General features: G+C 40.0%; 1 protein-coding gene across 3 annotated transcripts in view; it reads right to left on the bottom strand.

Moving 5' to 3' along the window:
* The window catches only part of jade2 (jade family PHD finger 2), a 134,814-nt gene that overhangs the window by 35,828 nt on the left and 72,510 nt on the right, over window positions 1–26,476 (bottom strand). For all 3 annotated transcript variants that reach the window (XM_087806880.1, XM_087806881.1, XM_087806882.1), the window contains exons 5-10: window positions 21,005–21,141; window positions 16,156–16,367; window positions 14,625–14,792; window positions 13,072–13,188; window positions 10,152–10,616; window positions 9,153–9,317 (exon numbers count right to left, since the gene is read on the bottom strand). In XM_087806880.1, coding sequence (XP_087663006.1) covers window positions 9,153–9,317; window positions 10,152–10,616; window positions 13,072–13,188; window positions 14,625–14,792; window positions 16,156–16,367; window positions 21,005–21,141 — 1,264 coding nt within the window. The remainder of the gene's footprint in view (window positions 1–9,152; window positions 9,318–10,151; window positions 10,617–13,071; window positions 13,189–14,624; window positions 14,793–16,155; window positions 16,368–21,004; window positions 21,142–26,476) is intronic.

Genomic DNA, 26,476 nt, shown 5'->3' with positions numbered 1-26,476 from the left:
ATGTGTGTGTGTGTGTGTGTGTGTGTGTGTGTGTGTGTGTGTGTGTGTGTGTGTGTGTGAGGCTTCCAGGTGGGGCTCCGGTGCCTCCTCGCTCTTCACCCATTGTCTTATCAAAGTGATGTGAATTTAAGGTCTGACTTCCAGTGAATTATTTATGACTGCCGCGGCCTTGGCACTTGTACTGGCAGAGTGTCTGCAAACATTCCACACACTCGCACACTCCAACACACACTCGCAAGGGGCAGCAACATACTGCTACAGAGAATTATACAGCTCAAGCAGCTATAAATATTTATACATCTCCTGCCTCATATTTATTTCATCCAGCAGAGCTGCTATCAGAGACTGATGGAGGAGATATCAGAGACGAGGGGGGGGGGGCGATAAGAATTGAGGAGATCCAAACTGCCAATGAAGTTATAATAACAAAAGTATATACTGCCTGGGAGAAGATGATGTTGTTGCATCATTGGGATGAATATGATTAAAGATTTGATGGATTTATTCCAAATGTGGTATCTTTTTTCAGCTGTTAATCAAATTAATTTCAAGATTACGCAGAAAATATAATTGCGTTTGACTGCATTTTCAACATACTTAATCTCTGTTGTGTTCTGTCAGTATTATTTTGGGGTAAACAATGGTGGCGATTGTGGTTATCATATTTGAGAGGATGTATTTTTCAATTAGTTCAATAAACATTCTCATAAGGGAATCAGACACCCAAAGATGTTTTGCTTTTTGATTTGGTTAAAACGGTTTATTTCAGAACCATTGCCACTTGGTACCGACCCCTAGTCAATCCCAACCACCAGGTCCCCGTTACCAGTCAGTGAGCCACATTATTGATTATTACTGTCTGAAAGTGGTTTTATTTTAATAAAAGACTGGATTCCTATTGATTATTACTGTCTGAAAGTGGTTTTATTTTAATAAAAGACTGGATTCTTATTGATTATTACTGTCTGAAAGTGGTTTCATTTTAATAAAAGACTGGATTCTCACTTAACTCACATAAGCATATGAATCTGTTTGTCATTTAATTCCATTATAATAAGCACATCTGTGTCTTTTAGGAGTAACAGGCAGAAATATATGTCCATAAAACAGTCACAACTGGATAAGACTTTACTTCATCCTCCTCCTCGACCAAAAAGACACAAAGCATTAATTTGAATAGAGCCTCAATGCGAGTGAATTCAAGTTAACTTGGGAAAACACTAGCAGATACCTTGGTAGGTAGAACAACAATCTATTTTGAGCCATGGCTAAATATCTATCCATTAAGGTGGATAGATTTTTGTTTTTCAAATGTCATTGTTAACAGTTTAAAGTTGGAAACAAACAGATTTAATAGATATATTTCAATCAAATTTAATGTGCAAAAGGAAACAGGTAAAATGGCTTGGAATGTGGTATTTATTTTCAACTGTGAATAATCTGAAATATGTTTTATTGCAATTAAAACATATTTAATCCATAAAGTCTACTCTGAGTCTCCTGTGGATGACTGAGCTTGTCTGAGGCACCTACAGCTCATTTATAAGAAGCCTAAACTTACAGGATGAGCTCAAACTCAAATCTGATATAGTTTTGGCTGTAATCTCTCGTTCTTCTGTTAGATCCATCAAAACGGTCTGAGCCAGCAGAAATCTCATAAAGCAGAACCAGACGACTCCCATCATGACGGCCACTTACAGAGTAAGCCGACCGTGAGTCGCAGGTACTTCCTCGAAACTACTACAAGAGGGACCAGAGCGGCTGGTTAAACGCTTGGAAGTGGAGGTTTAGCAGTTAACGTCAGAGAAGGAAAAGGATCCGGACGTCTCCCGGGACAAAGTGTCGGCAGAGAGTGTGTTGGAAAGTGGGTTGATGTTGTTCCAACAGGGTGGGTCGGTCCGCTACAGAGCTGCAATCACCTTTGAGAGACTGTCGGTGTACAAGCTCACGACTGAACTGACTTCAGCAAAGTTTCAGCTGCTTTGCTTGAGTTGCATTTGGTTTGTTGAATCGCTTTATTGTGTGTTGTTTTCACATTTACATTTTACATGCATCTAAATACAATTCACACACAAAAAAACCTTGCTTTTTCTCGCAAGCAAGAATGTGATTGCATTTTATGGAACTTTTGAAGACTTTGATCACTTTCTGTTCATCCTTTCTTAAGTTTTCATTATCCAATATAGCTTGTCACTGCCACTGCATACTTGGTTAGCCTTAACGCAACAGTCCTTCCCCTTGTTTTTTAAACTACTGCACATGCGGCACGTGTCAATTTTGCAACGGCGGAACGACGACATCCACTGTTTTGACAGTAGGGTGCCAGAAACAATATTCTTAGTAGTAACAGCACAACTTCTATGTAACAAAATATAGTATTAACTGTGTATTGTAATTGTGTTGTTATTAAAGTGCTTTTTGACCATGGTCTGCGAAAGACAATTCACAAATATAAATTACTTACTTACCTTAACATTATATGGCAGTTTTTGGAATCATGAAGTTTGATTTAATTGTATGTTGTGTGTTTTATAAGAAGGTCTTTGGGGGGAGATATGCACTGTCTTCGGTTCTTTTCTTTAGCCTATTTCCTAAGCGACTGAGTCTATAGTGACAAGGGTGTGTGTCTGTGTGTAGTAGAAAGTGGTGTCTCGTATCCAGACTGGCAGAGAAGCAGTGCCGATGTCTTTCCATGTCTCCGTCCTCTCCCTGACCCGACATACGTTACATAACGCACGAGACGGCTCGATGCCAGACGAGCAGCTGGGTGGGTGAAGCGTCGCGAGGGTGTCGTAGGGGCCAAAAACAATATCTTGAATGAAGTGCCATGAGGGTGGGACCCCGGCTGTAGTTTCAGCTGAATAAATGCAGATGTTTTTCCTGAGCTCAAGTACCACTTGTCCGTCATTAGTGCTAACTGTCAAAACCCCAAAAACTATAAATGGTATTGTTTATTATGCTTGAGACTCACTGGACTGTAGGAGAACATGATGCCATCAGAGTGTGTGAATTCTGTATTTGTAAATAAGCAGGTGAAAGGTCTGAGGAAGCTTTTTCGGTTATAAAACTTTCAAACGCCGTGCTGTTTTCCTCAAGAGACGACAGGGGAAACCACTGACTAAGCAAATGAAGTCTGAAGTGTTTCATAAGTGTTCTGTCTGCTCCGTGGGGACGGTCCTGGACCCAACACTGCTGACCCGCTGGGCCTGGAGACGCTGCCAAGACTTAACCGTGAGAGAGCAGGGCACAGAGCCGCTCTGTGTCCGCCTTGGCTGCAGAACTGATGTACTGACGTGCAGGGAAACACTACTCACGATTGTTCGTCCCACGTAGTTATGAAAGTCAAACATGGAGAGGAAAGGGAATATTATTTAACACCTGCTTCTACATCTTGTGAAAGTCTGATCTGGGTTGCTTTCTGCTGACCTAATCACTTTAACACTTCATCCTCTATAACCTCTCACTAAAACCTTAAATCCTGCTCCTTCGTATCCAGTTTCCTAACCCCCCCCCCTCCCTGACAGCCCACCTCTTCTCTGACCTACATTCACCCAACACAAGCCCTCTCCCTCTGCAGACTCCCCCAGCTGTCCGACTTCCCCTCATTTCCTTTCTCTAAATTCAGCCACCACCTTCTCGCTTATCATTCCATCCGAGATGTATTTCTCTGCAGAGAATCTGGAGCGAGTGCTCATGAATGAACATTGTGTTGCAGAGGCAATACACAACAGTAGAACTAGTCGCTTTAATTGTTTTTGTTGGCCTAAAAATGGTAAATAAATTACCCAGAATTAAGGGACTTTTAAGTAAGTAAGACGAATGTCCAGGTTTTTAACTGGTGTGGTAGAACTTGAAGCACTTCCTGACCTGAACTAAAACTATCATAGATTTTGAATGCTTTTGAGTGACACTAACTTCAATAAATACTCTATAATCCACTCTAAAATTGTTTAACAACACTGTCGCCTCATTATCTCACTCCCTCTCAGTAAACTCATCGCTGCAGAGTTGTGTGTTTAGCTAGATTTTAACCGTGAGTAGGTCGTGAGGCAGGTGCAGGTGAACCTGTTTTTTTTGTTGGGCTGTCCGACAATAAATGCCGTCGGCAGGTTAATCGTTAAAGTAATTGAAATGTCAGATCTTGTCTGTTGCAACAGTTTGATAAATACAAGATAGATGACCTACACTGTCAAACTGGTCCAGAAAAGGGCCGAGACGGTGCAGGTTTTTTGTTCCAACCAGTCAAGCACACATGAGTTAACCAATCAGGTGTCGGTCTAAACAAGCAACACCTGACTGAAAATTAATTGATTACCATCTTCAGACGCCTGATTGGTTCAACTATATGTGCTTGACTGGTTGGATCCAAAACCTGCACCGTCTCGGCCCTTTTCTGGACCAGTTTGACACCTGTGCCCTACAGTAACCCATAAAAACACAAGTTAGTGGATAGTTTTCACTACATAGTGAGAAGGTAAACAGTCTAGGAGAGACTCAGGGTAGAAGTAATTCTCCTCAGCGGGAAAGACATTTGCAGAAGTTTGGGATTGGAAGGACTGGGAGGAAAAACCCAGTGAGTCTCGGCCTCATTGCACACATTGATTGCTGAAGAAATGGATAGAAGAACTTATCGATTAGGCATAACATTATGACGAATATGATGTACTGATCCCTGGTTTACACTAAAAGTGGAAGTACCGTGCTACAGAAGTCCTGCTATATTGCTTTTATGGATTATTCCTAAATGATGAGTGTTTCTTTAAATGGCTCTTTTATGTCCACATACGACCATAAACCAATCCACTCCAGTTAAAGTAAAAAAGTGGCGAAACAAAAAAGATGAAACAAACAGAGGGAAGGCGAAATCCCTTCAGTTCAATCATAGCTTCATGGACGGGATGATTGTTTGGCAGAAAACGTTGAAAATTACAGAAGTAGGGATAGTGCTGGCAAGAAACTGGCGATACGATTAATATCATGGTACACGGGCAACTATACCATATATTTTGATATATCATGATAGTGTAGTTACAATGATATATTTGTAGTATTGTCCGAGTACTTGACTCTTATGTTACATACTTTCATGACTGCTTTCGTTGTTTTGAAACCAAAATAGCTTTAAAAGCTGCTGGAGTTGATTGTATCCTCTCATTCACAGTCATCGCCCGGATCTTGGTATGTCGCTTCCCTTAGTAGCGGTGCATTAAACGACTGCTGCCATGTAGTGGTTGGAAGTTTAATTAGAATATTGGAACAAACAACAATTAAAAATAAAAACACAGATACAGTATTTTGAATATCGATACGGCATTGATGGTGACAGGCAGGTTATGTTGCTTCCACTTTACCAGGGGTTATTGTTGCGGTAACAGCTGCTCACAAAACATTTATCACAGTTATCTAGTCACAGGCTGACTTGCAACATTCAGATCTAAATGATTAGTTTGTAGAAGTAAAATAAGTATTCGCCATTAAGAAGTCGTGGACTTACAATTCTTACTTAAACAGTGAGCTACATGACTAAGAAGAACACCAAGGGATGGGCAGATGGCTGGCGTCTCTCTCAGAGACTCAGCCTGTGGAGTCAGAGGAGTGATTTCAGGTGATGTACAAGCTCATAAAGAAGTCTGCGGGGAGTCTTCAGTCAAAGGTTTTTGGGCGAGACCAGCTGGTAAAGACCATGATGACGATTCTGTTGAATTAAGTTCCAACAGCAAAGAGACTGAATCCCTCATTTACCAATTTGTTTGTCTCTACTGCAAGAAAAAACCACAAGAGAACAGAGGGATTAAAAATGTTAAGCAGAAAAGTGACCAATCGATGAGCCCCACATCGCAAAGACATGCTCAGGGATTGGATGAGTGATTTGGGACGAAAGGGGAGGGTGTTTTTTGGGGGCATCACTTGGGAGAGCAGTGCAGAAATGGAGAAAGCTCACCAGTGCATTAGGGACAGCACGGTGCAATTTGTTCCATTGGCATCACTTCAAAGAGGCGGGGAGGGGAGATAATCCACCCCAACATTAGCCCCCACAATCTTCCGCACCGCCAACATACACAGACTTTTTTAACAAAAGCAGCAAACTGGAGGCCTGGTGAAGTGCTGAGATTGGGTTGGGGGTCTGGGGGGATAGCGGGATGGAGGGGAGTTTTCAATTTAGCAGCAAATCAGAGATGATTGTTGAAGCCCCTCAGAAACACACAACGTTCGACGAGACCTCGCGCTCGAGCGCACGAGGAGAATAAAAGAAAAATCTTTCAGAACACTGACTTTTTAAACGGGTGTCAGGAAGGAAAGACGAGAGTGTTGCAGGTGCTGGATCAGCTCAAGGGCATCAGGGAACGAAGACAAACAGTGACGGAGCGCTAATGAAGCAGGACGGAGACGGATGGAGTGGGAAGCGGCTCCAGTATTGACAGCTCCTAACATCTCACGGCCAATATTTGACCAATTGACGATCAATCCTCATCAGGGCGGCCTGCCAGCCACTGACTTCATCATTCCGGCTATTAGTCAGAGCTTTAAGAGCAACTTGTCGGCGCGTCGGTGAGCCAGAAACCAAGAGTGATTTCCCATAAAACCACAACTCCAGGGGTGTGAGATGCTCACACATGAACACGAGTGCGATGTTTCCACAGCATAGCTAGCAGGGGTGTAAGGTAATATTGATACACTTCAATATTACGATTGAGATTTTACATGATAGGCTTTTAAATTTCTGTTTTTAATGAATGGATTGAGATTATTTTTTACTTTCAAATCATATTTTATTCTCATCATATTTATTTCATGGTTTAAATATCAATAAAGTTTGCATAAAAATAAAATAATCTCATTTTTTTTATTAACAACTAACACACAAAGATTCACTGCGTTTCTTCATTTTTGCGTAGGAGTCACTATATCCTCCGCAGCTAAAGGAACAATAAAATACAGCGAGATCCTGGCTGAGGACAAGAGGATACTGTGAACTCCAACAGCTTTTAAAGCTGATATTTGCATATATTTTGTTTTTAAAACAAATGAAAAAAGTTAATCAAGAGTCGTGCAGTTTGTAGATTCTGTAACACAAGAGTTAAGTACTCCGGCAATACTTCAAATATATCTCAAAGTACTGCAATATATCGTATCATTGCTGCTGTATCGTGATCCTATCTTACCGGTGGATTTTTGAGGAGTAAGAGGAATAATAGCAATTTAGTTTTGAGTCATTTACGAGCCAATAATCTCCTTCGCAGTTAAAGGAATTGAGGAAATGAAAAATAGTTCTATGACTCTTGGGTTAATGCGATGAGTCAAAACATTCATTCAAGTCAGGTCGTGTTAAGCAGTTCTTGTTACAGCCCTATACTGTCAGCTGAACACTCTAGAGACATCCAACAAATCTTTTGTGACACCAACTCTAATGAGATAAAAAAAACAAAAGGGCAAAATAAAAGATTGTCGTCATGCTTTCAAAGGCATCATAGGACATTTAAGAGAACAAATGTAGGGATGAGTCGGCAAACAGGCACTTGTGTGTTACAGCAAGCAAATGTGTCGTCAGTGGACCAACAAAGGGCACGTTGTACTAATGAGACACACAAAGAGGAAGAAGAGGGAACATGATGATGCTTTTCTTGTTAAAATATGCAACTGTTTGGTGTTAAAAGAAAAAAAGTGACATAAAAAATGTAATGAGAACTAGAAGTAAAATAAAATAAAACATGTATTGACAGTATTTAATATCTGAAAGTCCATAAATATTACTTTGATTCTCATTTTTCATTGTTTTTTAATAACCTATAGCTATAGTAAGAACTACAGAGATTATACATTTGAATTATTTGACATATTAAGAATAAGAAGCCTTCAGTTATGGCCTTTTATTTGTGTTCCTACCAGTTGACAAGTCAATATCGATTTATGCTTTTGAGTTGATTCATTTATGCTTTTGAGTTGATTCATTAATGTGAACAACACTAGTCTATAACTGCTAAAAAGTAGTTTTTTTTCTCGCTGAACTCAAAAACTCAAAAGTCCTTGTACCAGCTTGTTTTCAAAATGTCCTACTATTTGTCTCACTCCCTCTCAGTGTACTCACTGCTGTAGCTGTACGTCTTCAGCAGATGTGACTGCATTATTTCTTATTGAAAAGGACCTGTTTCTTCTTCTAGAGACAGTTTGAAAAGCTTTAATCGCACTGATTGTTAAGGAGATACTGAGAATAATGTGTAACTGATAATGTATGACTAGGTTATGTAATGATAACTTGTTATCAGAAATGTTAAATCGTGTCAGCTGAAACTTTAGTTTGGGAAAAAAATACTTAATTTTAAATTCTGTTTTGCGGTTTAAAGATCCACAGATTACAAGATTACAAATCCACTTATCGCAATAAAGTGACACAATTGTTCACTTTTGCACCAGCTTTTAAGTGGAGTTAAACCTGGTCAAACATCAGAGCAAAGTTTCAGCCAATAATACACTACCTCTAAAAGTTTGGCGACTCCACACTTTCTCTCTGATATGACGACGAACCAGGTATATAATCTCAACATCTCTTATCTGACTCACAGTCTTATTCGCCTCATTAATCTGACAAAGCATGTGAAGAGCTTTTTGTTTAAGCTACAGCACGCCAGACAAGACACATTTCTTTGTCAACCCCCTGATAAAAATCTAACTAATAAAGCGACTCCAGGGTTCTTGAGTTCTGTTTTGATTCTTTGGATAATCCCGAAGTCAAGTGGGTCCTCTGGGGTTGGACGGGGGGGTGGGGGGGGGCTTATGCTGATTTGAAGTGCTAATCACGACTTCTTAGCGGGCCTCGCCAGCTGAGGCTACACTGGAAAATCACTGGGCAATTTTGGAAATTGGAGTTTAGAGCTTATTATTTAGCTTAGTGAGAAATTAATGGATTTTCTTTTGTTGATACCGAGCGTGACCAAGATGTTTGTTAGACAATAGTCATCATTAGGCTCCTAAAATCTTCTCAGTTGGGTTCAGGGGTCACAGAAGCTACACATATACTCCTCAATGTATTTCCCACTGAACAGTCCAAGGTTGAGCGGGAATATTTCACCGTCCAACTGAGGGATTAGAATCTTCCCCTTGAACGTTATCGACCCGCACATGTGGTCACATGATTCACGACTGGCGGTACTCACCCTCTCTAGGTCTTGTCGGAGATGAGTGAAGAGCTTGAGGCGTCTGTAGAGGACGTCCTGCTCCTGCTGGGCCAGGTTGTCCACTTCGTCTCTTTTCAACGTCACCAGAGGTCGATTGAAGTTCGCCTTCCGCTTCAACTTCCAGAACTGGTAGAGGAAGTCCACCTGAGGGAGGGAGGGAGAGGAGGAAACGTACATGAAACTGGCAAGTCGTGCATTTGCTTCAAACTGAGTGTGATTTTTCTTTTCAGCCCAAAAACAAGCCCAAAAACTGCTAAACATAGGAAGCTGGAGCGATAAGTTCACTAAGAGGGAGTGAGATGTTGATGCATATCATGTTTGGAGAGAGTTGTGAAGTGTTATCTAGTTTGATAGTGAACTCCAAAAATATGTTTATTTAAGATTTGATTTACATGTGTAAGTAAATTTTAGATTTTTAAGTGCTGCCACAGAAGCGGAAAACACCTGAACAAGTTCAACTTCATTGTCTCAGTTTCATTATTTACGTCATTTTAGAATTCTTATTATTGTGTATGTAATATTTAAACTTTTATTACACATTATAAACTGAATTGTTCTGAATTAATGCTGGCATTAAAGACTAATCTTGGAAAAAACATCAAATTAAAAGACACCTTAAAAAAAAATCCCAACATTTTGTATACAATTAAATCTTATTGTTTTTAGATCCGGGTGCTGACTGAGGACAGGAGGATACAGTTGACTCCAGCAGCTTTTAAAACTGATATTTGGACATATTTTTGATTTCATCAAGAGTCGAGTGGTCAGTAAATTCTGTAACATCAGAGTCAAGTACTCGACAATACTACAAATATATCCTTGTTACTACAGTATCTGGTATATATTGCAATACATTTGTTTATACAGTTTATTTTTCTATTGTAATACGTATCCTATTGTCACATTTTTGCCAATACGAATTTGTTATACATTGTAATGTGGTGCCACAGTAAAGAAAACACCTGTTAATGAACACACCTGTGTTACGGGCAGATCCAGGCTCTCCGCTACCTCCCTTGGATCCACGAGTTGGTAAAACTCGTCCTCCAGTTCCTGTAGCTTCTGTTTCCTCTTGCTGACTTTCTCTCTCTCCAGCTGGTCCCGCTCAGCCCGCTCTGAGGCCGACACGGGGAAGGGCAGCGACCTCTGCTCCTGGTCACTGCAGCCGTTTGACTGCGGTTGCTGGTTCTGCCGCGGCTCGGGACCGGCGGTGGTTTGGCCGTCCACTGCGTGAGCGGCGGTGTGGTTGGTGTTGTTTGCACTGGTGGTGGAGTTGTAGGCGCTGGTGGTGCTTGTGTTGCCGCTGCCCGTGGAGCAGCTGTGCTCCAGACAGAAGGACTTGAAGCGCACTTCGTCGTTTTCGGCCAGGATGGTTTTCATCTCCAGACCGTGGTCGAAGGCGCAGGTCACGTGGAAGGCCACAATACAAGAGGGCATCGAGCACTGAGGAGAGATGAGATGAAATCTGTTGTGAGGAGTAGAGGACTGGAGATAAGGGGATAAAAAACCTTTCCTAAATTTAACAGGTCCTCATGAGGTCAGTACCAAAAAGTTTCCATTGTGATTTATAAATAGCATTATTGTTAAAGATTTGAATTTGTATCCAACTTTATTATACTTTATTAAGTATTTATATACATTTTAAGAAACATTAAATATAAAATAAGTTTTTAGAAAGACTCAATTGACTTTTATTCCTTCCATTTATTTACCATTTTATTTATGGTCTGAATTGTTAAATTCAACTATTTTCTTCAGCAAATATAGTTTGCTTTTTTTGTTAATGATAAAATATATTAAATTATTATTGTTGATTATATTAAATAAAAATAGGTTATATTATATTGAAATAAATGTACAATTAAAATGTCCTTTTTTTATTTGAGGACATTAAAAAACAGTTACGCTTAAAGAAAACCTACTTCTTAACAGGTCTAACTATTTAACCCTTTAACCCGAAGACTAATGCATATGCATTAATGGAAGCCAGGGTTGACCCAGAAGCAACACAAGGGATACCTCAAACACATTTGTTTTCGGCCTTTGGTGTCACCTTGACCCAGACATAAAACAAGGGTTGAATATGATTAGTCAACATTGCCATTAAAAGCACTGGTTTGTCCTCTTTTTTCATGATTTTAATTGCAAAAACGTAAAAAGAAAAACAACTTTTTAAAATGACTTGACAGCCTCTCACGACAGGGCGGGTATATAAGGTGACAACACTAGAAAAAAAATGCACCTGTGGTCTTAAGTTGCAACATAAACAACACCCTAGTACAGCACCATAAATGAACTCTCGTCTCGGGCTTGTAGCGATCGAGTCGTTATTGATATTCCGACTTGAGTGAAACCACAGCGACAAGACAAACGTCTCTGCCCTCGGCAGCTGCTCTCACTTACGGGGTGTCAGAAGGCAAATGTCGAACAAAGTGTGAATCCCAGGAGTTGTGTTGTTTTTGTCGAGACATGTCTTGAGAAAAAGCGAAATTGGCCGACACCTGCGCGGCTGTGACTCTCTCCCCGAGGTTCACTTGTGTGAGTCAGCAATTACACGAGCGAGAGAGTCACGGAAAAGAAAACCTGACGATTACGTTTTCAAATAACAGAACAGATTTATAATTTAGAAACATGGAAATTGTGGCCCCCATAGATGCAGTGTGGTGACCAGGGTCCCACTTGCGAGAGCGGGATTGAGGAGTTCAATCAGGCATCATTGAAGGAGGAGAAAGAGGTGAAGGCCAGGAACAGTGGAGTCACATTGATTGAAGGACTGTGCTCTTGGATAATTGGCCGTAGGATCTAACCTGTGGGTCAAGGATCTCAAAACTGCTCTTTGTCACACACCAACTGGCTCATGTCACCAAGAAAAACTTCATACGACACATGTTTCGAACTCACTAAATGCTCTTAACCCTGAGACAGTGTGAAGCTAATAAACATGAGCTGTGTTATTGTTCAACAGTGACCGGGAGCTAAGAAGGATTTTAAAGAGCAGCTTGTACTCCAGCAGGAGGCTACGACATTTTGCTGGTCGTTATGAGTCTTTACACTCTGCGTTTTGAGTCCATTTCATGAGCTCTTGAACACTAAAAAATGTGTCAAACTGTATACAAATGGATCAAAGCTCTTCATTCAAGTGTAGAGAATGAAAAACATTTTCAATTTTATTTCAGATATAAATCATTATTCATGTTCACTCTCCATTTCTGAAAAATCTCTAACTGAATTAAAAAATAAGATAATTTAGATTCAATTTAAAAACCAAAAAACTAATTATCATCTATTCAAACTTTTGTCTTGATACTAGGTTTAAAACAATAAACAACTCATACCACCCCGTAACACTTATTGAATAGAAAGAAAACTAGTAATACATTTTTAACTTAACTGCGAAGTGAATTTTAAACTGAATAATATACTTGCTAGGTTCAGTGCTCGCTGCAGTCACTCTGCTGTGAACCTGTAACAATATTGAATGTTGAATATTGATAATATTGTTCAATATGCAGAAGATTAGAATCTCAATTCTGCAACTCTCTGTTGAAATTAATATTCTTCACTTTATTACAATTTAATTAAGGACAGGAATACTTCTATAATTTAAATTAAATGTATGCGGTATGTCTCAAATTGAGTGCATCTTGTTATAAATTGGTCAGAATAAAAAGATGATATTATATATTTCTATATTTATTTATTCTTATTCATTAATTTATATGTTTGGTGTTTATTTTACCTCCAGACTTTTAACCCTTCTTTTGTCTCTGGGTCAAGGTGAACGACCTCAGTATGGATTTCTAGAAGCCAGGCAGGTCTCAACACAAGGGATAAAACAATAACATTTGGCCTTTGGGTCACATTGACCCTGAAGACGGTCAAAGACAAGAGTTCGTACCTGTATGCATGTTCCAGTGTGTTCTCCACACAGGCTGCAGGACAGGGCCCAGCGGCTGGCGGGGATGTGGGACACCTTGGTTATGGGCTCCATCTTCTCTGGGCAGCCGATGCTCACCTGTAGGAAAACCACTTCATGAGACCCGCTCGGATTTAAACGACGACATGAAGAGATTGGAAAGCATGCTTGAGATGGCTGACTTGCTGTGGCAACCCCGGAGCACGAAGAAAAGAGCCATCTGTCTCCACCAAAAATCAGGGACACGTGTCCTCTTCAAAAATCCATTAGTGCGTAGAGTGTCGTTCAAGGAGTGGTTTATTCAAGCCCGGCTCTTCTTTGACCCGAGCCAACCAGCCGTGCAGAATAATGCCAGCAGCTCTGACCACTCAAGTCTTTCCTCCGCTGCCTCATTTTTTTTTACATTCACACTGTTTGCTGGTCGACTCCTCGTCCTTCATGCTTCCATGAACAAGCCCCACGCCTGATTCCTAATGTGCCTTCCTCCAGAACCAAACCCACAGTCGTCGTCTTTTTTATTGACTCCTGTACAATCAGGTTCAATTTTCCCTTCAAAGAGGACATCGGTGACACCAGCGCTACACACAGGCTACGCCGGAGTGTCGGAAATATGCAGTTGTATCAAAAGAGGGAGGACAGAAACTGGTTTTGGTTGATTAAATGTGAAAATGCATGTATTAGAATCACTATCACGGAGTGTTCTTAAGCGAACTCTATTTTCAGGGAACAAAACATGTGATTTGTACGATGATTTTCACTCATTTGTGTTGCTGGTCTTTGGTGCGTAGCGTCCACACAGATGTCATTCAAGGTAGTTTCTCAAGTTCAAATCATTGTTCATTATACTTTTAAATCACTTGTCCTGTCAACTTGGGGAACTCTTCAACGATGGCAGTAGGCCGCAACGCACACGCCAGCTTAATCACATTGACACTATATTTTCCAACAAGGCGTGCAATGACCTTATTGGCTGAAAATATGTGTAAAATATATCAACACCTCTTGTGCAGAAAAATGTGATTTGCTTTTCTTTATGGCTTAAACATGAGCTGCTAGCGCCGAAATAGGCAAACATCATCTGATTGAGAAGTGGCTGAATGCCACCTGAACAGGAAGAAGCCAGATGTTGCCATAACAGGAAGTAGCTGCAACAGGATGTAGCTAAATGTCACCAGAACAGCAGGTAGCTACATTTTGCCTGAAAAGGAAGTGGTTAGACGTTTCCCCGATAAAAAACAGTAGAATTTTTCTTATAAAAGGAAGTACCCGAATATCACCTGAACAGGAACTAGCAAAATGTTGCCCAAACAGGATGTTGCCAAGTTTCAAAATAAAATCACATTTTTCATGATTTTAAGTTGTCAATAAATATATATTTTGGTGTCAGAAGAGACTTTCTTCTCGTGCAGCTGAAGCCACATCACATTCAATGTTCCCTTTATTCGGTCAGTAAATGACGACACCACCTGAACTAGGTCACCTCCCAGTGATGCCGTCTGGAAGTCAACAGCATGGATAAGTAGTAAGTGTCTCACCTCAGGGATCCATAAGGCACAGCTGACGTGGACCCACTTGGTTCCACTGCGGGTGGGCTTGAGAGCTCCTCCTCTCTTGGGACAGAGCAGGCATTTGGGCTGGACGCCCAGAGCGCAGATCCGACAGAGCCAGTTCCCCTGGGGGACTTTGAGGATGCCATAGCAGGCCTGAGAAGTGATGCCGGGAGAGAGGAAACAGTCTAGAACTCAAGTTCACGAAAAAAAGTATTTGCAATCATTCTCAGTTCCACTCATCTGCTCTTCTGCATAAGAACACAAAATAGTTCCCTTTGATAAATTGACCCGAATTACATGAGATTCCCTGTCAGTTATAAACACTGGAGGTAGCGAAGAAAGTACGCAGCAGGTGGTGAAGAAGTGGAATGGAGAATGTGGTTGACAGCTGCTGCAGATGAACTGGATTACAAAGTTATTTCAAGTCCTTGTGAAAGAAATGTATTGCAGAAGAACACACACTCTGACTAGCCGACGGCACCTCGATGATGCTAATAAAAGTACAACTAAAGATACAATAAACACCATTATTCGTATCAGAAAAAAACTGTAACTAGTTTTTGAAAGACAAACGATAATAATAAAGACAACGTTAGATTACTTTAGTCTGTGTTTTGACAACTCATAACATAAAAAGATTACCACGACGCTGCACTGTCATGACTGAAACCTGCAAGTTATTGACGCGTAACCCCCCCTAGGTGAAGAACGGACAAGTTCCCACGAGTTCCATGTTGTTAAACAAAATGATGTTATGGTTATTGCTAATAAATCTCCAGGCTAAATGGTTGTCATGCTAGCAAGAACACTTACTTCTGATTAGTACTTTAACTAAAGTAATGCATATAGTATTGTTCATTTTTACGTTTTTGACCATATTATGTAAAAGATATTTGATTTGTTTGTGTCTCTTTGGAATTTGGAAGTATTTAATATTTTAGGTTAAGCATTAACATCTTAAGATTTAAATAAAAATAGTTTGTTCGATTCTCGCATGAATTTGAATTTGCCTGGTCAAAATAAGTACTTAAATTAGAAGTAAACCTTTAATATAATATCTGACAAAGTTGCATAATGTCTCGCCTCATATTAAATGTTTAACAGAAGAATTAATAACATCAAAAATAAATATTTGAGAACATTTAAGATTGACAGTTTGGTTTGACATTGAATTTTGATATGACATCATCAATTACAAAATTGATCAAGGGCAAAAATCTCTAAGTAGTCTAAGTCAACAAAAAAAAAGTTTTTTCATCTAACAGGAAGTATCTCTTGGTCCTTCACCAAATTATTTTTCTTCGACATAAGTTTTACTTTTATTGTTGACATCCATGATCTTATCTTAACACTGGCATCTTTATTGGTTTTAGTATGAACATGAACATTAATCCAGTTCATTGTGAGCCACATAAAATGATTTCACAAGCCAGATTTTGACACTTATGATCTAGACATATCACATAAAAAAAAGATGACTTTCACTAAATGGTTCCAGTTTCATCACCGTCCTCACCTGATGAACGCAGACGTTGCACTTGTCGCAGAAGACCATCTCGTTGCCGTCCTCTCCCTCCGGCGAGCGACAGACGTCGCACACCACGTCCTCGTCGTACTCGATGCCCAGACCCTCCTCCGTCTCGATGGCCTGTTGCATCTTGTCTTCGCACAGACTCTCCAGCTCCACCAGAACACCCTCCATCGTCAGCTCGTCCAGCTCCGGCAGGGCTGAGGGGAGAGTTTAAACACCATTAAGAGGATTCGGAGAAAATAGCAGGATTAAAAGTTTTAGATGAAAGAGCCCGATAAAGGGATTTCGGAGAGCTTAAGGTTCAACGATTTGCCAGCTACTGAGTGTCTCTGCTATTGTCAGGAAACGAGTCGGGGGACTCCACCAAAATGTCAATTAAATGGACATAAAAATCAGTATCTTTCAGAGGAATGTGTCAAGGAAAGCATGCGCTAGAAAACGGTTTGGCTAACTGCTATCACCGCAAACAGCCAAACCCTTGAGCCTCGTTCAGTTTCGCCCAAAGGGGAGTCCACGGTGCCAACACGCGTTTTCCTTCTCAATTTGCATCTCAAAGTGATGCCTTGCTCGGAGACTGGTTAATAGTTGAAGAGAGCTGATTTGACTTGGAAATGTGAGCTTTGACTCATTAAATATAGACGATTCGAGTTGGAAAAAGGTAAACAGTCTGCTTAAGCATATTAATATTCAACCAGAGAAACCAGATTACAATTATAAACCAGGCGTGGAAATTAAACATGGAAGAACGTTTGGACTTTTCAGCAGTTTGAGGTTGATATAGGTGCTGCTCACAGCCTGTAGTGAAGGTTTGTTTTTACAAAAACGGATTTTGTCTAATTATTATGTCTTATATTTAAAAGGGCCAATCGAAGAGGCAGAATTGAACCTTCAACTAATATGGTTAGTATGAAAAAAAATCTCCCTCTTTAAACATGTCACCAAAAATACGGACTGTGTTGATGCTACAGTTGTCGCCTGAAACGCATCAAAGCTGCAACATGTAAATCAACATGCTTGGTGTGAGGCTTGTGTAATTAAACAGTATCATGTGATATTTCTATCATAAGGTTTTGGAAAGAAAAGAGCTGAGCCAAAGGGCGAGTAACTCATAGACACCAGCTTTTCAAGCTGTACAAAAAATGGTCTTGACTGGGGTTTACAAAAATTTCCTGTTTAGAATATGTTGAAACAGCTTGAAAGCATTTGAGAATAGGTTGTATATTAAAGTAAAAAAATGTGAAGGGAAACTAATGTGTTGATTTCAGTGTGTCTTAAATTTATCTTGGACCTCTATGGTTTATAATCAGTATATGTCTATTTTAAATTGAAATATTTATAATAGAAAATTTGCTTAAGCCCCACCTACTGAAACCAGTCTTTTTTTGGGAGATGAAATCTTGTTTGTCATAACCACGTCCACTCTGCTGTGATTGGTCAAACATTAAGGTTTGTCACCTTGAGTCATCAATCCCAGAAGTCTCAAGCAAAGCGGGCGTGATTACAGCTGGCGTGAGTGAAGAGTGAAGCCATTTTTACATAATAATGTAAGTAAGAAAGTAAGTAAGTAATGGTAATGGACTCCGCTCTCGTAACCTCTCATTCACAGGGATTTTGACTTTGACTGGGGGAGAACTTTATAAAGTAATGACTCAAAACATTATCATGATGAGACACTTACTGCATCACAGAGAAGAAGACTTCAGGAAAGATAGGTTTTAACATTAGTTGACCTTTAAAACATACATTTTTAAAAATGGCTGAAGGGAAGAATAAACTGTGTGTAAAACTGAGAAAAAGCTGTGCCTCAAAATACAGAAATAGAACAGTTAAAAAATGTATTCATTATGTTTTTTTATGCTCGTCAAGCTACTAAAACATTTACAAGTCTTTGCTCTCTTGTGTGTTTCTCCAGTATTCAACAGTGTTCATTAACCAGCTTGTCGATGTCAGAACCTCTCACATTATCTCGCTCTTTTGTTCTTTTTGCGGCATAAATCCTGCAGCCAAGATCAACCGGAGGCGAGTAAAATATTAACCTGCGGTGACATTTACACCGAGAGGCAAACACGCGCAGGTGAGCGGGAACAACAGAGTCATTCAGGTGTGTTTCATGTTCTTCTGTGTGTTTTTCTGTAACTTCTTTGATAATGAGACAGCTGGGTACACACGGATAAAGCTGCTGGAGATATCAAGGGTTGAGGTGGTTGTGTTTGATGCTTAATGAAGGATGTAAGTTTAGGATGACGAGTCGCTTAAAGGCAACCCATCTTTTATGATATTATGTTTTATGAATTCAAGACTGGAGCATTATTGAGGCTAGACGGGTTTTACCTACAGACATCCGGTCAAGTTATGACTTGGGATTTAAGTATTAAATGAATTGGGGATGCCAGGTGAACTTATATAGTGTTTATAATGAGCTACCTGAATATACCACATTTAATGAACACTATTTTCATGCTGTAAAACGTTTTGATTTAGTTGAATAGAGGTTTTTAAACAAGGCAAAAAGATCAAATGTATTAGCTAAGTGCTCCAATTTCATTATAAACCTGAAAATGATTGTATTAAGTCTTAGAAATAATCTCATTGAAGGGCCATTAGAAAACTACCTCAAGATTTTTTTAATTTGATAAAAAAACAACTTCCCACTTTGTTTTTTAAGACAACTAGTCCTTTTATGTTGCCTCTCCTCTTGTCATACTCCTTTTGAATAAATAACGAAGATTCTGACTCTGAGAGCTCGTTTTTATTTGACGCCTCTTAAAACCGAAATGAAACTAACGTCTATTAATTGTCTTGACATTGATTATTGAGCAGAAATGGAAACCAAAATGCAGAAATATTGTGTGCTACGGTTCCCCGGGTTTACTGGAGATTGTGTTCAGCTACAGGGAATTAACAATCCTGGTCACTAACAGTCAAGGGTCTTTAAAGGTTTATAGGAGCTTCTCAACCAATTTCCGTTTCAAGGACTTCCTTAAGGTTTCCGGTGGTTGATTAGGGAGAATGGGGGTCTCCAACTTCGCACGCACCCACTTTTTCGACCACTGTATGTCATAATACGGTCAGCATTTCCTTAAAAATTTGAATTCCTTTCCAGTGATAGTTGAACTCTGCCAGAGCTGCCCTTTATCATCAGTTCTGTCTCAAATTTACCACAGCCGGGTTGGACAGTCTTCAGTTTGTTGACCAAAAGATCTGCCTTTTGCAGATGATGTAGTGCTGTTGGCTGGGTTGGCTTACATCTTAATGTGAGGTACTAGAGATAAAACACCACATCCATACTTGAGACATTGGTCTTTAGTCTTCAGAAAAATGGGGGAATCTGTAGGTGGAGGAATTCAAGTATCTTGGTTTTGCTCACAAAGGACAGAAAAATACAGGGTGAGATCAACACATGGATTGGTACAACTCCCTCAGTCATGTGTCAGTGGATGTAAAGACAGAGCCGACAGTCGCAAAAAAGACTTATGCTTTTCCTCTATCTTATTGAAAGTTCTAAGAAACTCTTCCAAGAATCGGCTTCTGTGTGGTTTAAGCGAGAGTAGATTTAGGCACGGATGTACCAACAAGGCTTTATCAGCAGAGACACGCTCAAACCAGAAATTAAACCAACAACTCGGGAAGCAGAAGAATCAGGTTTTGCGGAGTGTTGTGATGGAAAGTCGGGAGTCAGCAAACATGACTCTTCATTTAATTAGAGACGCAATGCTGCTCCATAAAAGGTCAAATTCTGATGTTTTACAAGCCTCGCTGGCTCAGGAAAAATTGTGTCACTTGCAGAAATGATGATTATATTATTCTGACTGAGGAATGGAAAATGCAATTTTCTGTGTTCTGTATATACAGTACACGAGTTCCTTAGGAGAATACTACTAAGCCTGAACGATTTCATTTGCTTTTTGGAACATTTTAAAAGAACTATAGATTAAAATACTGTTGAACAAGTTTATCACAAAATATCTCCAGATGGGAAAACAGTCTTGTTTGAGGGGGAAAACGGAGGTCCATCAGAGGATTGCGAGGACGGTGTCGCACTGTGGTGAAGAAAAGAAAACTTAGCCAGAAGGCAAAGGTCTGAATTTGTGCAACCCCCCATATTGGGTTATGAACTATGGGCCATGATGGAATGAATATGATCCTGGAAACCAGGGACTTGCACCCAAATAGAAAGAAGCCAGTTGAAGTGGTTCTGGAACCTTGGAAAGATGCCTCCTTGGCTCCCTATGACAGACCTGGGCGAGTGCGGCGAAGTTGACTGTATTTATGCAGCCCTCGTATTGTCAAAGTATGATCGTATCAATGGTTCTAATGAATTAAAAAGTGTATTTTGTATTTATTATTCAGTTACCACTTATTTACATTTCCCCTCCTTTTTGTGTGTAATTTTCTGAGTATATATTAATCCCTCAAAATATTTTTTTAAGTTAGTTGAAGAAATGTTTTGAAAAAAACTCATATATACAAGAATAAAATTGCAGCTTATTTAGTTTAATAAAAGTCACGCCCTAATGACGAATTTCCTTTTTTTTAAGGGATTTTCTCTTTTTTCTTTTTGCTCTACGGTCACCTTCTTATGTGGGTGGCAGAAGACCATAGGGGCATACCCTGGACCACTATGGCCAGGTACCATCTTGATATCTTCAGAATTGAGTGCAGATATGGCGACCAGACTCAAGATAAGTGGGGAAGAGACAAGTGAACGCAAAATGATCTACTAGCTTGTCCGTACAGAATACTGTGTCATAGCCATGCATCTGTGGACCGAACCAGTATCATAGACATCCTAACTACCAGTGACACTCACCTTAACAGATTAATTTGCACTCACCCATTTGCCTGAACTCCTGGTTAACTAGGTCCAGCCAGGCGACATCCAGGTCGTCCAGGTCGTAGCAGCTGTAGAGTTGAGTGGGGGGCAACTGACCCTCTTTGTACGGCCTGTTACGGCACGACTCCACCATTTCCCTGCAAAACACAAAAAAAGAATGGTTGTTGACACAGCACTATCTTTAGAAGATCCTTATTCTTTATCTTGGTTACAATCTTGATCTCCTGGAGACCAGGACCTTAAGATAAGTTCAAAAAGACCAAACACAATGTTTGCGTAGAAAGCTACTTATTTCCATCTAGTTCTATAACATGGAGTGAACTGTGGAGCTACAAGTTTCAGGGTGTCAATGCACTTCTAGGCTAAATGTGACATTAAAGTTTAGCCATTAAATTTTAATCTGAAATTTGCCATCCATTTGCATTATGATAACTAGTACTGTAGCTAATGAAGCTTCATGAAGCAGTGTCATGTTGTTCAGAGGTCAGTAGGTGGCGCCATCAGTTTAAAAATGTGATTTTTCATTAGAACAGTTGTTCAAAACAAAGGAAAATAGTGCAGAGACCACCATCTAGTGGGCTCTGAAAATAATGACACTGTTTCATAAAGCTTCATCAGACCATCACTAATGCTAACCAGTCTTAGCCCAGATTTTAAATACACAAAGAGGGAGAATTCATCAACTGAGAGCAGCGAGAGACGGTGACGGTTTCGTTACCTTTTCATAAAGTAAATTAGAAACTCATTTTATTATTGCAAAAACAATGAGATGTGCAAATGGTGATAAAAAAAACATACATTCCGGCTACAGATGGAGTACAAAGTATTTCAAACAGGTTCTAACTATTTTTAGAAACATGCCACTTCCTTCATGTATCTCAGTTCTGAAGGGAAACGGTACGTTTCTGCTCTGCTCCTCCTCTCTGATCATATAGGTACATTAACTGCCAGCTCCAGTCTCCAAAAAACATCTGTCAAGAGCTGCACTTTCTTTCTTTTGCCATTTTGTCTACAGCCGCGGCATCTTTTCTTTCGTGTGAGAGGGAATCATGAAAAGACAAGACTGGGATACCCTGGCAATTTTGCATGGACTTAGCTTAATATTAAATTTTTATTAGGTTTCGCAACTTTTTGTTCTGTCCTGACACTTTACAAAATCTGTGTCTGTGGTTGTTTTTTGTGCACATATTTTTCAATTATTCCAGGAATGAACACTGCCTATACAGTTCAGCACCAACTTGAGTTAAGGTTTTGACAACCTTAGCCAACAGGAAAAGTAAACATAGACTTCTGGTCTCATCAAAACAATTTCACGAGAAATGCCATCGGTGTGTTTTCTGTCAAGTACTGATCACTGCAGCTTTCCAACACTATATGGCAGACGTGTTCCACTGACCTCCCAAATTAAACTATGACACAAAAAAGTGATGGAGTTGTTTTGGGCAACAGTGACAGGAAGCTCCTCCGGGCAGTGTCTGGTCTCCACAGCCTCGGGCGTCAGCATCTCTGTCAACAAGCGCCGGGCAAAAAAAAAAAAAGCAGGTCGAGAACTCTACTCGACCCGCCGGGATCCAATAATGCCTCACACACACACACACACACACACACACACACACACACACACACACACACACACACACACACACACACACACACACACACACACACACACACACACACACACACACACACACACTTCCACAGACAGGTCAGAGTGGTAAACTATGATGGAGCTCTGTACATGCCGACTGCCTTTAACTCCTGAACTTTTCACCCTCAACTGAGATGCGACAAATGTCAACCCTCCGTTTAGCTCCTCCCTTCTTCATTATCTTATGTTTATTATGCTGCGGCAGTGTGATTCTAATTAAAGTCATCTTCCCGTAATAAACAACCTCAATATGGATCTTCACTTTAGCATCGTGTTGATTTGATGCTGAAGCAACTCAACAGTCATTTTTCTTGTTTTACTTTATGCAGATTTGAATGTGATTTTCTTTTTACTTTTCTTGGATTTTCCATATATTCCCATTATGAGAAAACTCCCCTCAGACTGACATTTTACTCACACGAATCAAATTAACTCTTGTGTTATCTTTGGGTAAAGGTAGTTTTTGGGCTTACGGGTCACCTTGACCCAAAGCTCATACAACAATAATTATCATGATATTCATGATCTTTTAAAAACCTGCGAATATAGTTTATTATTGTTGTATTATTGTTCAAATATATTTAGAAAATACATTTTCACTTTATCTCTTTGCCTCTGAAAAACTATATATTTTTAAAAAGCCATTTGAAAAAATAAAAAATTCTTAACAAAAGGGAAAAATAAGGTACAACATTTGGTTTTAATAAAGTTGTTATAACTGTTCCCCAAATTTATATTTATTTTACCTACAGTTTTAAGGAAAATGTTTGCGTGTGTAATGTGTTAACTACAAAATATATACAGTTATATACTTAGAATGATTCATTTGAAATGCTTTTCAATATGTGGACAATACATTTGCTTAATTTAATCAGTAAATCACATTAATGCCATTATATACAGCAGGTGTGGGAAACACAGGATGAAGCTTCCATGTCAGTTCTGGTCCAGGAGGACGGTTTCTCTCGGCAGGAATCATCTACAGACGACATGGAGGTTCTCCCGCCAGCTTCTCTTCAATCACGTTCGTCAGCGTTTCTCGTCCCACTAGCTTCCCCCCTCGAGAAACATTCCCGGTAATAACCAAACAGCTCTGCTGCGCTGCTGGAAGAGAGCGATGGAGCTAGAGTTTTTAGCGTTTTAGGAATCCATGGTTAGCCAACTGTAGTACATTCCTGGAATGTTTTGCTGGAGCAGCAGAGATGAGTCGCTGGCACCGGGTGGCAAAACAAGTGAAAACATTGAGCTGTATTAAATATTTAAAGAAAACAGTCTTGATACGAGGACTTGAAGATTGTGTCACACGCAAAACATGAGAAAATCTTGTGCAGGTACGATTGTAATGGAAGGGATTGGAACCAACAATCTATATCATGCTGGTACCAGTTTATACATAAATGAAGCACTGGGACTGAAAATAAAGAATAAATTGGGTTTTGGTTCCATTTTTCCTAATACAAATTAATTAGCCCCAAAATAATATGGACAGAATGAAACCGAGTTTGTTCAAAAAGAAATGAAAAGGCCATTCAAATAACTGACATAACTGAACACTAACTGAAAGTCTGACAATTCAAAGAATTGCCCAAAATAACAAGGAAGTCTGTTGTGAAGGTACAGTTAGGCTTTAAAGTAATGATGGAAAACAACAGACAAAGAATTTCAATAGAAAATAAATGGCCCCAAATGAATACTGACAGAATGTAATCCCAACTACGTACACATATTGCAAAATAAGGATAAAATATACGTTTAGAAAAACGTATATTTTACGATAAAATATACGTTTTGAAATGGATCAGGCAACTTTAATGAAGTTACAATTTTCCTCGGATCAAAAAGTTGAACATGGATGAGACTAAATAGGTTTGTCTTCCCATGAACATCCTCTTTTCATCTCTTCTGCGACACGTCACACCTTTTGTGTGTTTTTTAAATAAATGTAAATCTTCCCGTAAATTTGTGAGGCTTGTTATCAGGGCCCGACATCACACAGGTTTTCCGCTGCCGTCTCTAAAACCTGAGGCAGGTCAGACATGCTCGGGGAAAAAGCCGGCAGGTGGGGGGAGATACGAGGGGAGGGGGGTGTTAGTCTGAAAACCAGATAAAACCACTTGTTCAAACATGGCCGTCTTGTCAGATTCAAACAATCGCGTCCCTGTGTGGACTCAGTGTGTGTGCGTGCGTGTTTGAAATAATATCTCATTCTTGAAATACCTCGGTGCCTCAATGCCGCTGAGAAAACGGCGATTCCCTTTTCTTCGGCGTAATCCCCCTCTTTCTTCCCCGGGTTTTCACACACCAGACTGTGTGTGGATGTGTGTGAGACAACAGATCGTGCCAACAGCCCCTTATCCTTGGGCAACCCCTGCAAAATCCCAGACTTTAAATCAGACTCCCACATCAGGACGAGGGATGGAGGCGAGGAGGAGATCACGCTGCGACTTGACAGGGTCCACAGGTTTGCCCACATCGATGTACTTTCTACACAACTGGGTCAAACGCTGATGTTCGTATCGACGACCGAGTAAACCTCTCATTCTAGAACTATCTTTTGAAACTGTCAGTAATTAATTTATTTGAAAGAAACCCTGAGAACAATGACTTATTTTTTTACTCTTGCACTTCTTTATGTTTTATAAGGAATCATGTCCAAATATCATATTGATCCAGGAAGCAAACGTCTTGTATCTGCTGGATTTAAATGTACTTACTTGTGTAATCTTAGCGATGGGATTATCATTACAATGATATAAACCATGACCTGGATGAATGAAAACCTTCACGGACAGATCACAACGAACAAAAACTAGTGCTGTGTCTCAAATCGCATACTTCTCTTAGTATACTAGAAGTTAGTATGCATCAGGATAGTGTACGTACTAACTAGTACGCAAATTCTCCACAGATAGTATGTCTCAAATCAAACTCTGCTGCTACACACTAACAGGAAATGACGCGACACCTTCTTCTTCTACTTCTATTTAACGATGGTTTCAACCAGCTGTTGGAACGCTATCGCCACCTGCTGGCAGCACGCTTTGCAAGTTTGGAAGAAGAAATAAAGAAAAAATATGAGAATCTAAATATTCGCGATATATTTAAACGTGTCATCCTCCTACTGCTGCTGAAAATGCACCTGTAAGTATATGCATATATATGTCTATATATATGACGTAACTTCCGTTTAAAACGTCACTAAGATGGCAGCCGTTTAGGGTGGATAGTGTCCATCGAACCATACTCAGTTTTGTGGGCATTTTAGTACGCCAATTTAGTGTGCATGGCGCACTAAATTTCGCATACTAAGAATTGAGACACACTTACGCACTAAAAATACTAACTTTGAGTACGCTAGTATGCGATTTGAGACACAGCACATGTGTACATGGTTGACCCAATATCACTTGGCGGGTCAAATGCAATCGACCTGGGTTTTGAGGCAATCGCAGAGTAAACACTCTTCCTACGTTACTTCTTTCATGATGTACTGTACGTTAATATCATGTGGGGAACAGCCACCTTGGCTCTCAAAGCATTCTGGCTGGTTATAGCCGAACCCCACCCAGACCCAACCGGTTTACATCTTAACAGTATTACCATTTTCTTGAACTTCAAAGTTCTTCAAAGTTTCCTTCAGGTTCCCACTTTTGAGACTTATATGGAGTTTACCCAAAGGTCTGGATTGCAATAAACAACCCCAACCTGGTGGGTCTGGGGCCTGGTCCAAACTAGCATTTTGGTATCCATCGTTCATCTTTCATAAATCGACTTCAGCAGTTACAAGGAAGGAGAAAGTGAGGAGGCAGCCAAGAAGCAAC

This window comes from Callionymus lyra, chromosome 14, assembly GCF_982586985.1.
Source record: "Callionymus lyra chromosome 14, fCalLyr1.hap1.1, whole genome shotgun sequence".
NCBI classification, from domain to species: domain Eukaryota; kingdom Metazoa; phylum Chordata; class Actinopteri; order Syngnathiformes; family Callionymidae; genus Callionymus; species Callionymus lyra.
This window is presented reverse-complemented; position numbering and strand designations above follow the sequence as displayed.